Genomic DNA, 15,897 nt, shown 5'->3' on the forward strand with positions numbered 1-15,897 from the left:
CTATCTTAAAAGGATAAACTGATGCTAGTTAGAATTTAATATTTAATATATCAATGACACAAGTGAATATGTTTTACATTGAGAGGATGAGTCATGTTATGAAAATCATTAAGAAAACGGTTATAACTAGATTTATAATGGAATATGAGTTTGTAAATCTAGATAAGTATGGAGAATACACTGAATAACTTTCATATTTGTATACCTTTGCTCATCAAATTAAAAAAAACATAAGTTACAACCAATGATGTTATTGTTTTATTACATTTTGGTCATTTACGTTATTATTTTATTAAGTTTTTATCACTTTATCGTTTTATTAAGTTTTTATCACTTAAACTTTAAATATCGTTAGTTTAATGATGCAACTCATTAATAAAATGATTTATTTTTTATTTTAACCTCTAAAATTTAGACAAAAATATTAATTATGAGTTTTTTGTAAGTTCAAATTAATTTAGGAATAATATTTTAATTTGCCCATTTTTTAATATTTTTTCTCACCAAACTCCAATATTGTTCATCTTCTCCCCGCTTCTTCTTAGACATCTCTGATCCATTGCAATGACCTTGTTTCTAATTATATTTTTGGTAAAACAAGTAGGAAAGAATTACAATCTTAGAAATCCTTCTCCTCTGGCATTAACCCATATAAGAACCTCTAACCCATTAGGGGGCCGCTGCCACGTAATGATCGTTTCTTCTTGATTGAACGCCAAATTTGCTTACATATTTGTTCATCGCCAAATTAGTTTGATGGTGGAACTGCAAGGATTGAAGACGGTCGACGTCGAGGATTCGCCACGCATTCTTCATTTCAATCCGAGGTTGAAAGGGGATTGGAGCGAGAAGCTGGTGATTGAGCAGAATACTTGTTATCGGATGCAATGGGGATCGGCATTGCTGTGCGAAGGATGGAAGTCTAGAGCTGATGAGGAAACAGGTTGCCTTTTTGTTGAATGATTTTCTTATATAATTTTGTTGCATTTGTTTGAATGCTGACTAAGTAAATGGAGAAAGTAGGTTGAAAAGATTCTATGAATTTGGTAATAATTTTCTGTTGTTAGTTGTAGTGAAGTTGGTTATGGTGTAGCTTTATGATATTTGCTATGAAAGGGGTAGTTTACAAGTTACTTATATGATCCACTCTATATATATTTTCTGATTGTTTATATCATTTTGGGGGGCAGTTGATGGACAAGTCAAGTGCGAGAAATGGATTCGAGATGATGACAATGGCTTGGAAGGGTATGGAGGCTACATGGTGGTTGAAAAGATTGATAGGCCGAACAAATAAGGTCGCCTTTGCTTGGCTGTACCCTTATGTGGAGGGAAAGTTATTTGTTCTTACATCGAGTGCCGGATTGGAGGTCTACCATGTCAATGTCGATGGGCGTCATGTTACCTCATTTCAATATAGGGCTGTTCGTAATCTCCTGTTATTGGCTTATTGATTTGATGCATATAGAACATGTCTTTAAATTTCTGATAACATTTTCAGGGATTTGTGCTTGAGGATGCTACCGGGCTATCTCTAAAGGGTGACCTTGATGTTCACTCTGTAATTGCTGCGTCCTTGCCTACTTCTCATCCAAGTTTCGCTCCACAAAAGCATCTTGAGAGGTTGAGTAAATGGAAGGCGCCTCCACTTCCTGATGGGAACATAGAGTTTTTTATCGGGATCCTTTCCGCTGACAATCATTTTGCTGAGAGGATGGCTGTGAGAAAGTCCTGGATTCAGCATAAGTTAATATTCAAAAGTAGTTGCTCGTTTTTTGGTAGCGCTGGTAAGGGTAGATAAAGCAGGCACTAGCTCTTTCTTTTGGAAATCCTTTGCCTGATATATTTAGGCTCTTTTTGTCCAGAATGGAAGAAGGATATAAATGTGGAACTGAAGAAGGAAGCAGAATATTTGGTGATATTGTTGTAGTTTCTTACATGGATACAGTTGCTGCAAAATACATTATGAAGTGTGACGATGATACTTTTGTTCGGGTAGACCCTGTGATTAAGGAAGCAAAGAAGCTTGGACGTAAAACCCCTGCGAGATGGTAAATGGGCAGTAACATACGAGGTGTATGTTATCTGTTGAACTTGCTCTAAAGTAGTGGCATGATAATCTAGAAATTTTAGTTATGATCAACGTAAATCTGTTTGGAATTTAAAGTTGTGTTCAATTTAGTTGTGGATAGCACTAAACATGCCCTTTCCTTCCTGTAATTCACTGTTTAAAGTGTTTCTGTCTACTAAAATACTTCCTACATCTTCATCTGAGCGACTTAGCATAATTTAAGATGATTCTTGTCTCTGCTTTCTGTCAGCTAATGGCTGTGATTCCCTCGTTTTATTATTATTTGACCGTAGCTATAATTGTTAATTTTTTGAGGAATGGCCAGAAGAAGAATATCCTCCCTATACCAATGGTCCGGGGTACACAGTCTCATCAGACATTACTCAGTTTGTCGTTGATGAGTTTGAGAAACACAAGTTGCGAGCAAGTCATCTCGGTTTATTCTTGTTTAATAACACCGGATTTGATCAGTGTTAAGTAACAACCTTTGAGCACATGTTGCAGCTATTCAAGATGGAAGATGTGAGCATGGGCATATGGGTGGAAAAATTCAACAGTTCGAAAGCAGTCGAGTACTGACACAGCGTGAATTTTTGCCAGTTCGGATGCATAGAGGATTATTACACCGCTCATTACCAATCTCCGAGTCAGATGATATGCCTGTGGGATAAATTACAAAAGCAAGGAAAACCAAAATGCTGCACCATGAGATGACAACATTAAACAAAGAAATTAATCATAGTTTTCACTCACAATGGGTAAGTTTGAGTAAAGATAAACAGAGATGACAAATTTTGCGGTCATTGTAAATCTCTGTATATATGGGGGAATTTCTTACCCCCCTTTTCGCTTACATTTCTCCCCTTGCCCTTCCAATGATGATAATGGAATTAACATGGGGAGATATATAAACATTAGGTTGAAAGATGAATTGGCAATTCATTTGATAAAATATTACTTTCGTAACTTAGGATACTCGGATCTCAAATCGGATGTATCTATTCTCTCAGGCTCAGCGGGACCAAAGTCTAAATTCAGAACATTTCTCTATCTCCTCAAGATTGCACTCTTAAATTACTTGTACACAAGTGTTATACATCCATGTTACCGAAACATAACATAATTGTAATTATTAGAAAATGTCATTTACAACTACATTTAGGACATACCTAACAACATATTCTCAAACAATTTTTAGCATAAATTTTGTATTGAAATGTGACAATGTATCATATTAAACACCTAGATGGTCATATTGATCTTGTATTTGAATTTCGATCCTATCAAGAAGAAGGGATGTATATTGATCTTGTATTGTATTGATACTTGATGAGGATGTGATGTCCAAGTATTTGTAGACTACAAATAATTATCTATTTACATATGCCTGGAACAAGTTTATATAAATGGGGAGAGACTAAAACCGTGGAACAGCTTTGCTCAAGGTATTTCTGGAAAGGAGCAGATAAATCTTCTGCTGGTGCTCGTGTGAGCTGGGAAATTATTTGTCTATCCAAATCGCTCAAGGTATTTCTGGAAAGGAGCAGATAAATTTGTTGTTGGTGCTCGTGTGAGCTGGGAAATTATTTGTCTATCCAAATCGGAAGGTGGCCTCGGAGTGAAGAACATTAAATCTTGGAATAGAGCTCGTCTCATTAGTCTAATTCGGAAAATATTAGCGGGAGATGGATCACTGTGGGTTGCATGGTTAAAGGCATACGTTTTTAAGGAGCATGACTTTTGGCAATTCCGAGCTGCTGCAAATGTAAGTTGGAGTATCGGCAGAATATTAAAATCAAGGGCTGAAGCTCTTCCAATTCTTTCAGTCGGTTCTCCGCAAGTAAAGGAAATTTGGGACTTGATTCGATCTAAAGGGCAAAATATTTCATGGCATAAAATAATTTGGTTCCCATTGCATATTCCGAAGTTTAGTTTGATAGCTTGGATGGCTTTACTGAACAAATTGCCAACTAGAGACAGGCTTCCTCGAATGGGAATTAGTACTGACGGTATTTGTGTTAATTGCAGCAACTCAAACGAGACAAGGGACCATCTCTTTTCGCACTGTTCACTAGCAACAGATCTCTGGAACTCAATTCTGAACCTTAATGGGATGAAGACTACTTATTTATCATGGGAAGATATGGTTTCGAAGGCATGTTCATCATGGAAAGGGAAGTCTCTTCTTACTACCATTCTTAAACTCTCTTGGACTGCTTTTATCTACTCTTTGTGGCAGGAAAGAAATCAGAGAATATTTCAAGGATGACGTAGAACGATCGAATGATTGCTCAAAGATGTTAAAGACGTTATCGGAATCCGCCTCAGGAGAACTAATATTAATAGACTTGATAGTACGAATTTAAGGCTTTGTAAGGTTTGGGGTATAGTCTAACCAATCATTTTGTAGGCGGTTTATTTGATTATTTCGTTGTAGATTGGTGGATTGGTTGTAATTAAACATTGAGTTGGGTAATAAAATCATAATTATCCAAAAAAAAAAAAACCGTGGGCATCTTTTATGACACTTGTTTGTACATGAAAGCCAAAATAGTAAAGAAAGAGCCTTTACTATGAAAGTGATTCCTTTCAATAGGATAACAATGAATCATATTCCACGAGAGAACCTTAACCTCTAATTTTATCACTTTATATATACACTCCTTGCTCTACAAATCAAAATGCAAAGTTACTTCATCCCCAAGAATATAATAATGGGTGAAAGTACCTGAACAGTCCCATACTATCATCAAGTAGCATGTAAGTCCCGCTACTAAATAATAATGCACCAATCAAATCTTCCTACTCTTAAAACGAAAATTCGACGTGACACTGATGACTAGGATATAACAAAATGATAATATTTTTATATGACAAGAGTTTTAAATACAAAAAATTGTACACATGGTAGTGTCAATTTACCAACTTAATTCCATTTTAAAAGTACGGGGACTTGATTGGTTTATTATTTAGATGAGGGACTTATTTGCTCACTTTATGATAGTAGTGGGACGGTTAGGTATTTCACTGACAAGTCAAATGTTCATATCCATTGTCAATAGACATGGTTAATAAAACCCCTTTTTTATGTCTGAAATGAAGATAAATTACAAAATTAATAAAAGCATTTTCCCTTATCATATTGCAAAAGTCCTTGAAACAACAAAAGCAATGTCTAATTTGAACATTTAATTCATTCTGGAACTTGGAATTTTGCCCTTCCCGAGTGGTGCCCTATAGCAGTTCCATGGCCAGAATCCATACCAGAGGATACATCAGCAAAGTTCCTGCAACCATTTAAGATTCCGAAAACAACGATGTCATCGGTTAGTATTAGCTAGTGATCGATATTCGACATCCGACATCGGACTTAAAAAGGAAAAAATATGTGGATGTAAGTATGGAACAAATACCTGTAAGCAGTGGAGTAGCCTCAAACCATTGTTAAAAGATGATACGAAGTAACAAGTAGATGTGGTGTTTACGCCATTAAGGCAGTTGCAATTGAATGAATTGTAGCTTCCGGTGTATCCTCAGACTCCGCCGCTTTTCTCGCAATCGGCGCACGAGTTCAGATAGTTGTTATACACGTTGAATTTATATTTAAGCGATATTCCGTACTTCCAGTTATCAGGGTTTGATTCTTGGCCACTGAAGCTGTAGAAAGCGGAATACGAAGAGCACTGCAACTTCTGCAAGTTGAATTCGAACGACGGGCCGAGATCGACCGGCGTGTAAACGCAGCATGTGGAAATCGGGAGATTGCTAATTGCCCTGCAAGAGTACAAGTAACTACAACCGGTGCACCCTGTTTATCACACAGGGGAACTGCACTACTGTTATCAACATTGTAACTGTTGGATCTGAAAATGGGTGACGTAGTGGTCGAGCAGTCAAGGAGAGTGAAAACATTGTCGCCTGTGAAAGAGAAGGGTGCATCCCAGTCTAGGCCGAAGCCTTTGCTAGGCTGAGTGCAGCCGCCGCAAGTCGACATCGAAGGATCCGAGATGTATATGACTTGGTTGCTGTAGTCTATGTTGGTTATGGGATAGGTTCCAGTGTGAGTTCTCAAGGTGAGTGTTGTTGGTCGCAAGTTACGTATTGCTGAAAGCGTGGATCTCCGCAACCGACGCCAGTTCCAAACGGATACTTCATCGGGAGATTGCCACAGGCTCTTTGGCAGGCTTGAGACGAAACCAGGGAGGGAAGAAAGATCAAAGAGATCAATGGGAGGAGAGCGAAGAAAGAGTACTGTTTTAGCTTCATTGTTTTGGCTAAACTTAGAGAATTCAAGAGGGAAATAGGGATGCTTCTATTAGCCCCGTATTGGTATATATTGTACCATTGAATGAGTGGTTCGGTTCCCGAAAAACGATAATTCGATAAATTTTATCTCGATCCTTAACATAAAATTTCACTACGGTTTAGATGTGGGGAATGGTTTTATGACTTTCGGTGTGAGGCTGGCAAGCTTTTAAGGTCCTTCACTTTTCCCTATCTGTTTAGATGCCTTGTTATTCTTCACTATTGCTGTCGGATGATGACTTGTTTGTTTCTTTATGTACTTTTTAAAGCTTCTATTAGTTGATTCAACATATCTTGGTTCGATTGCACATTCATAGGCAAGATGGCAGAAATTTCACGTGGGAAATAAATGGAGTGCCGAATCTCTCTTACACACACCCTCTAAGAAGGTTTAGGCTTAATTAGCACTACACTCGAGAGAATATTAAAGGTTTCTATGTATTCCATTTTATTACACCAAAATGTGTCTTCTTAAAGAACCTTCTACTTCTTTGGAAAAAAAACTATTATTTGAGACTTACAATAATTAATATTATATATATGTAAAGGTTTCTTTGATCTTATATTGCTTCTACCTAACCCTCCACCCATAAAAGAAGGGTAGCCATTGAACATAGAGATTAATAAAGGTCCATTATTCCCACCACTTAACTGTCTTTCTCATGAAATACGCAGTCCTCTCCCAGTAAAACAACAGCAGAATCTATCCAACTACAAAAGAGCAATCAAGATGAGATTTTGCCGGATATAAATGCTCTTTTTTATCAAACAAAAGAAACCCTTGATTAATTTATGATTGTATTTTTTTTAACAATGACAACTTAGTTTCATTAATAATAGAATGAATTAAAGTTATAGTCCATCAAAATATAGAGAAATATTGGAGACAACAGTCACTAAAAGACTCATATAAAAATAAAATATTATACCTAAATATACAAATAAAAATAAAACCTTCCATTGAGAATTACGACCAATATCAAAACCCAGTAACATTAAAAAAAACACATTGTATCTGTCGAATGAGATGTTTTACTAAATGATAAAGGAGTGGTGAGGGAAACAAACAATCTGACAGGCTGCTTTGCTACACAATTCTGATTACATCGACAAACAACCTTTTACCAAATAGGGGATCTGACTATACGTGATCACTAACAAACCAATCAAAAAACAAATGTGGTGATGGTTTTTGTACGAGTACCAAAACCACCATAAAAGATATAAGAAAAATGTACCAAAAACATAAGAATCGTGCAACAAGAGCAGAGAAAATACGTACCACAAAAATAGAGAAAAACGTGTTACAAGGACAGAGATTCTTGTAAAAATTAAAAAGACTCGAGAAAAAGAAACTAAAATACATGATATAAAAAACAAGAGAATTAATAATCACCGACGGTCGATAATAAATATTAAGATTAATCTCACCGTCGATTAAGACGTCACAAACATATTGAGAAAATTAAGTTGAGAAAAGGAGGAGGAAGTTGGATTTTTCCCCCTAATGGTAGGAGTTAAATTCATGATTGTATTCTTATCTCGATATCGAACAAAAGAATACTACTTATATGATCAACAAATGTTTAATAATCTTTTATTTTCGTAGAACTAATATTTGATACAACGTTAACTAACATTATATTGAACAAATCTTATGTAATTAAAACCACTTGGTAGCCGAAGCTTGTCAGCAGAGACAACAAAATTAAACGATTTCGAGGGTTTGATGAAGAAGGGAATATATCTTTAATTGAGATATGGAATCGCCATATTCCACCACATGGGACCTATCAGTAATAGACTAATCAAATCTGGTCCACTGAAGTCGAAATACAATCATATGGCATAAATTATATGTACGATACATTCTTTTATAAGTGTTAATAGTTTAAAGGAAGAGAGTGGAGACGATCTTATGCTTTTTATTCTTTTGGATTTAACAAGAAGTTTAATGGGTGTTCTCTACCGGAGTAAGGGTGTTAATGAATACATGGTTCATAAATTATTCGTATAATGTTAGTCTATTTTCATTTAAGTTAGATAAATGATAATAAATAAAAAATTTATGTTCATTTAATAAACGAACGAATACGAATATAAATGTGTTTAGTTCGTTTATCTTCACAAACAAACCCGTTTAGTGGCTCATTTAGTTGGTTCTCTTTCTCCTTTTTTTTTGTATTTTAAATATTGGTAAAGATAGAGACTAAATTGAATCATGTGAAATTTGGAATTCAAATTGTCAACATAAAAATTAGTGACATAATTTCACCATTTTTCTTTGGCTTATAAGGATAAAAAGAGAATGTTGATTGTGGAACATTAAACGAAGGTTAAACAAAATATGCTTACGAGTGTGTTTGTGAACATTAAATGAACAAATATGAACAACTTCGAAACAAATAGATAAACACAAACACGATACTAAAAACTTAAACGAACCGAACATGAACATCTTTAAAAAAATAAAATGCAAAAAGACATCAGAGGTCTCTGTACTTTTTAGGAAAAAATCCAATGTAGCCCTTATATTATTTTTTTCTCTCAATGTGGCCCTCTAACTGAGAAAACAATACAATGTGGCCCTTTGACCAATATTTTTCATCGTTTGACTGTTACGATGTTGGCATCGACGTTCATGGTGTTGAAGTTGCGGTCCACCGTACTGACATGGATGTCCATCTGTCATGTTTGAGTTACCAATTTAACCTATTTGTCATGTTATCAGCCAAGTTATCAACTATCATGGACTACCACCTTAACATGTGGACCGCCACGTTAACATTGTGGACTACCACATCATAATCGTAGCGGTCAACGATAAAACGTTGGTCAAAGAATCACATTAAATTTAGGGTAAAGTATAGTAATGGTCATTGAACATTTCTGAAACTTGCATTTAGGTCCCCCAACATTTAAAACTTGCAATACAGTCCCCCAACATTTATTCCGTTTGCAATATGGTCCCCCAACTTAAACCACAGTTAGAAAATTAGGATAAATTATATAAACGGTCATTGAACTTTTCAGTCACTTGAATTCGGTCCCCAACTTTTAAAACTTGCAAAACAGTCATCAATTTCATTCTAAACCCAATTTCCAAAGTAATTCAATTTTATTCTAAACCCTAAATTCTAAAATACTTCAATTAAATTCTAAAATACTTCAATTTAAGGTAATATAGGCTTGAAGAAAGAGTTCAAGGCACATACACAACGAATAAAAATATATTTATATAAATGTATATTTATATTTAGATGTATAAATAAAAAACATATTCATATATTAATGTATGAATCATTTATATTTTTTGAATATTTTATTTTTAATAAGAAATTAAAATTATTAATTATATTAGAAATACTCAACTTAAGATATATATATAATGAATTATAAATATGAAAATATAATTATTAATTTAGTTTAAAATATATAAATCTTAAATTTATTCTTTTAAAATATTGTATCAACTAATTTAAAAAATATTAAATCTATCAAACAATTTATCAAATAATATTTTTTATTGTAAAAAATATAATATTTTCCCATCATTTATTGCTTTCAAATTTTTTGCCGAAGTTCAAATCTCATTATTTCCATTTACATTAATTCTTTTTTTTTCTGGCATTGGTCATACTATTAGTATATGTATTATTGTATATCTCTTAACACAAACGATGGTGTTAGCTTAGTGGCTCCACCCTATATCTTCATTTGCGTGACTCAGGTTTGAGTTTGCCCAAGACCCAAATTTTACTTCTTGTAACTTAATTTTCTTCTAATTAGGAGGTGACATGTGTCACCAATAACACATATCATGATCATGTGTTAACACATGTCAGATCCTGATTAATGATTAATTTATTAAATTTTATTAATTTAGGACCAAATGATAGCATATATAAATAATTAGGTGGTAACACGTGTCACCAATGACACGTGTCATGATCATGTGCTAACCCATGTCAGATCCTAATTAAATGATTAATTTATTAAATTTTATTTAATTTAGGACCAAATTGATTATAAATAATAAAGACTGAATGTATAATAATGTCAATTCCTTTTAACTGCCACATCATCATTTTTATCAATTGGTAATGACTAGTGGCTTAGTTGAAACAGTTAAATAATTATGTGGTATGATTGATAAATTTAAAAGATCGATGACAAAAGTAAAAAGGGCTAGATAGTTAAGTTGTCAACCGAGTAGTTTACACTTTTTTATACGTCAAAATAACATTTATAAATTTAAAATTCGAATTATTTCAACCTCTTTTATATCCTAACTACTTTTTTTAATTAAAAAATTTCTTCAACAGATAAGAATTATACTATTATATTTATATAAAAAAATACGTATCACATGAAATAAGATGAAATTAATAATAATAACTTGACATAATTGAATTTAATTTAAGTATTTGGAATTTAGGGTTAGAATAAAATTGAATTACTTTGGAAATTGGGGTTTAGAATGAAATTGATGATTGTTTTGCAAGTTTTAAAAGTTGGGGGACCTAAATTCAAGTGACTGAAAAGTTCAATGACCATTTATATAATTTATCCTAATTTTCTAACTGTGGTTTAAGTTGGGGGACCATATTGCAAACGGAATAAATGTTGGGGGACTGTATTGCAAGTTTTAAATGTTGGGGGACCTAAATGCAAGCTTCTGAAATGTTCAGTGACCATTACTATACTTTACCCTTAAATTTATTTCTTAAGTTAGAGAGTCACATTAAATAAAATTAATAATATGAGGATCACATTGATTTTTATTCAAAAGTACACCTATGATGCCTTTTTACCAAAAATAAACAAATATATATATATAAACTTAACCTTTTTTGTTTAAATTTACGATCCTACTAAAATTTGATTTGTACTTGTCCTTTTCTCTGCCAATTTACGGCTTTGGCATTAATTCTCTTCTTTTAATTAGATAATTCAATTATTTGTTGGTTGAATTAGATATTTAAATCATAATTATGTAATCACTTTAGGTTTAAAATTTAATTTATCATACAATAATTTAGTATAATTAAAAAGATATTGAGCGACACTGCAAAAAAAAAAAATATCACTTAAAGAATTTTAAAAAATCCAAAAATATAAATTTAAAAAAATGAAGATTACAAAATTACAAAAGAAAAATTAAAAACGTATAAATCATGAAGTATTCAAAAATATTTATAAATTATTAAAAGAATATTTATAAATTAAAATTTTTAAAAATTATTTTAAAAAAATAATATTAAATTTCTGACTCTGTTATAAATTCATCATATAGAAAATTTTTTATTATTTATCATATTTTATTATAAAAATATATATAAGATGTTTTTTATATATTTATTATTGAAAAAATTATTTATGTATATATAATATTTTTATAATTTTCAAATATATTTATATATAAAAACTTTTAAAAACCAACATAACTAATTTTCTATGTCACTACTCACTAATAATAAATAAACTCTAGGTTGTTGTACATATAAAAGCCCAATGGACACTATAGAAGATCATAAAGAAGCCAATGATACGATTAATCACTGTTTCAAGTCGCGACTGCAATTTGGTCCTGCTACTTCTCTAGCCGAAGCAAGATTTTTGTGCCTCTTTCGGCACTACCAAACCAAATGAAAGCAGGTTGCTAATGATTTTTCTCAAATTCAAGGTATCATCTTTTTACCTTTTTCTGTTAGTGGGTTTTCTTTGTTTTATTTTCTTTTCCATCGTTTTTTTTCCTTTGAAGTGTTCTTTGAAATCCCCTACAAAGTGTAGTTCCATCCGTTTATTGGGTTTTTTCTATGGATTCAAACGAGATGATAAACTTTTAGGAATTGTTGTTTTGCGTTGGATTGGTTATGGTAAAGAAACTGAAGTTAGCTTTCCTGATGTTTGATGAATTGCCTGTGAGAGAATATTCATATGGGTATAGAAAAAGTTATATTTTTAAGCTGTTGAAATCAGCTTCTTTCGTTAATGGTTTTAAGTTATTTCCCACCACAAACAATAGGGATTGATGGTCTATTTATTTAGCTCGAAGACATTTTATAGGTGATTGAATAGTCTCTTTGTAAGTCTCCAGTTGCAGAACTGGATATGGGCTTTAGTTGTTAACTAATTTATGTGTTTCCTCCATCGTCAGAGAAAATGCCACTGAATGACTGAAAGCTGTGGATGATTGAGCCTTTGCGTTTCACATAAGACTTACGTGGGGTGTTGATCTTTATGGCTTTTATAACCATATGAAGTAAAGGCATCGTTAGCTAAATAGATGAAGTATTAATTTTTCCCTATCTATTTCAAGACCCTCTCGAGTAGCAGATTTTACATGCTTTGCTGAAAGGAGAATTTCAGGTACATCAGATTTCACTGTTTGAATGCCATTATTTGTATGTTCTTTTTTTCATTAACTTCAAATTCATTAGATATGTTTATTGATTTTACAATTCAGAGAGGTGAACTAACATTTTCCAAGTTATTTTCTGAGTAATTAGGCAATATATTGATTTGCATGAAGCTCCCCTCTCCCGGAATCTTCTTGTTATGTATTGTTAAACTATTGAAATTTGGCTCCAAATCAACACGTGGTTTATGTACAAAGTTTAGCTGAAATGAGAAGAGAATGATGAATTTGTAGAAATTGATTCAGTGCGTTGCCTGGTAATGATTTTATTGGGCATTTGATCTCATTTAGCATTTAGTAATGATAAAATATTGCTGAAACTATGGTTTGACTGATTTGCCACCGTACTCACGTGTATTAATCCTTATCTTATTATATGCAGATTTTGCCATGATAATTTGCATTCTCTGTATAATGGTGTGATGAGAAAGTTCTTTCATTCTGTTTCTTCCGCATGGAGAAGAATTGCTGTCTTGTTGAACAAGGATCCTCAAAAGTTCTCATGATGGGTTTTTCCTTCAAAGATGAACAGGTTTGCTGTCTCTTCCCTAAGCCATTGTTTCCGGTGCTTATCTCATTGCTACCCCCAAACATTTGCCCTAAATTCTGGTCGATTTATTCTCAAAAGATATTTAGGCCAAATACTCCACTTGTCACATTTTGCCAATACCAGACCTTTTCCCGATTATTCCCCAAAGAAACCTGCCATCAAGGACTCAGAACTTGTGTATCAAATCTCAAATTCAAAAAACGCCGTTCTGAGCCTCTCTGTCGTGTTTAAAACCTTATGAGTCCAAATTTAGATCTGACCATTTGATTTGGGTTCTGATGGTCATAAAGGATGATTACAGACTTGTTTTGGATTTCTTGAGTGGGCATGCTTGCGTAGGGACCCGACACTTGAAGCCCGTTGCATTGTTGTCCAAATTGGTAGCCTCGAAAGATTTAAAAATGGCTCATCAACTTATTCATGACTTCTGGTCAAAACCTGATTTGGATATTGGTGAATCATTCAGTTTCCTTGAGCGTTTAATTTACACTTACAAAGACTGGGGTTCAGATCCCAATGTGTTTGATGTTTTCTTTCAAGTTCTTGTTGAAGCCAGGTTGCTTGATGAAGGGAGGAAGCTCTTTGACAAAATGTTGAATTATGGGTTGATTATCTCTGTTGATTCTTTAAACGTATATCTCGGTAAATTAAAAGACCATTTTGATGGGCTTTGGATGGGAGTAAAGGTTTTCGTTGAACTTCCTGACATTGGCATTTGTTGGAATACAGCATCATACAACATTATCATTCACTTGCTCTGTCAATTAGGGAAAATAAAAGAAGCTCACCGTTTACTCTTGCAGATGGAGTTGAGGGGATGTATTCCTGATGTTGTAACATATAGCACCATAATTAATGGATATTGTCATGCAGGTAAGCTGCAAATGGTATTACGGCTCATTGATGAAATGCAAACTAAAGAATTAAAGCCTAACCCTTATACCTATAGCAGCATATTTTATCTTCTGTGTAAGACTGGTAAGGTAGCCGAAGCAGAGAAGATTTTGAGAGAGATGTTGAACCAGGGAATACTCCCTGATAATGTGGTATACACAACTCTTATAGATGGTTTCTGTAAGCTAGGGAATATTGCTTTTGCGTATCGGTTGTTAAATGAGATGAAGAGTCGAACAATTTTCCCTGATTTATTAACTTATACGTCTATAATCTGTGGACTTTGTCTAGACGGAAAGATGAGAGAAGCTTGTGCAGTGTTTAAAGAAATGCTTGGTACAGGGTTGGAACCCGATGAAATTACATACACAGCACTTGTTGACGGTTATTGCAAGGCAGGCAAAATGAAAGAGGCCTTCACCCTCCACAATCAGATGGTGCAGATGGGGCTTATACCAAATGTTGTCACTTACACTGTACTTACCGATGGCCTTTGTAAATGTGGGGAGGTAGATACAGCGTGGAAGGGGCCTTCAACCGAACATCTTTACTTACAACTCTCTAGTCAATGGGCTCTGTAAATCAGGAAACATTGCACAAGCTATTAAACTGATGAAAGATATGGAGATCACAGGGCTTCATCCCGATGTTATTACGTACACCACTCTTATGGATGCTTACTGTAAGACAGGGGAGATAGATAAGGCTCATGAGCTTCTGAGGAAGTTGTTGCATAGAGGAATTCAACCCACTCTCGTTACGTTCAACGTGCTGATGAACGGGTTTTGCATGTCCGGACTGCTGGAAGACGGTGAGAAGTTACTGCAATGGATGTTGGAAAAAGGTATAATGCCGAATGCTACCACATATAATTGTCTTATGAAGCAGTTCTGTATGCGAAAGGATATGCGCGCCACGGCTGCAATGTGGAAAGGTATGTGCGCGCAAGGAGTGATCCCTGATGCCAACTCCTATAACATTTTGATACAAGGGCATTGTAAAGCGAGGAGTATGAAAGAGGCATGGTTCTTACGCAGAGAAATGATCGATAAGGGATATGATCTTACGGCGAGCTCGTACATTGTTCTGATAAAGGGTTTTATTAAGAGGAAAAAGTTGAGTGAGGCGAGGGAAATTTTCGAGGAGATGAGAAGCAAAGGCTTGGGTGAAGATAAAGAGATATACAGTATTTTTGTTGATATAAACTATGAAGAAGGGAACATGGAAACCACTCTTCAACTTTGCGATGAAGTGATAGAGAACTGCCTTGTAACCAAGCTTAATAACGAAAACAATTAGCTTGATTCTTGTTTCTTTTCTTTTGTCTCCTCTCTTGCTTGCTACCTGCTGGGTTGTCGGGGAAGAAATTTATATTGTTGGGGTGTCTGGAAATAAAGAAATTTATTTATTTTTAAATTAGTATTTGAATTTTATTTCATTTTATCACCCTTTTTTTATTCGTTTCTTTCCCTTTTCTGTTTCCTTTTGAATTAGAAACTTTATTTCGATTTAATCGTCTCTTCTTTTATTTATTCCGAAAACTCACTTGGTTTTATTTTAATTTGGATTCATTCTTTAAACCATTATTTCATCCAACTTAAATTTGAGAGTTGACTGATTAAACTTTTCTATTTTTTCCGTTGCTTAACAGTTGTT

General features: G+C 33.9%; 1 protein-coding gene and 3 pseudogenes across 1 annotated transcript; 3 read left to right on the forward strand and 1 right to left on the reverse strand.

The window, feature by feature from the left end:
• The first annotated feature begins 519 nt into the window (after positions 1-519).
• LOC120151499 lies at positions 520-2,889 on the forward strand (annotated as a pseudogene).
• A 565-nt stretch (positions 2,890-3,454) lies between these two features.
• On the forward strand, positions 3,455-4,340 carry LOC120151446. The gene is made up of 2 exons (XM_039163899.1): positions 3,455-3,516; positions 3,599-4,340. Exons 1-2 carry the CDS (start codon positions 3,455-3,457, stop codon positions 4,338-4,340), a joined length of 804 nt encoding a protein of 267 aa, XP_039019830.1.
• An 813-nt stretch (positions 4,341-5,153) lies between these two features.
• LOC120151480 lies at positions 5,154-6,436 on the reverse strand (annotated as a pseudogene).
• Positions 6,437-12,571: 6,135 nt separating this feature from the next.
• On the forward strand, positions 12,572-15,619 carry LOC120151545 (annotated as a pseudogene).
• Positions 15,620-15,897: the final 278 nt, after the last annotated feature.

This window comes from Hibiscus syriacus, unplaced genomic scaffold (genome assembly GCF_006381635.1).
Source record: "Hibiscus syriacus cultivar Baekdansim isolate YM2019G1 unplaced genomic scaffold, ASM638163v2 tig00111059_pilon, whole genome shotgun sequence".
Lineage (NCBI taxonomy): Eukaryota > Viridiplantae > Streptophyta > Magnoliopsida > Malvales > Malvaceae > Hibiscus > Hibiscus syriacus.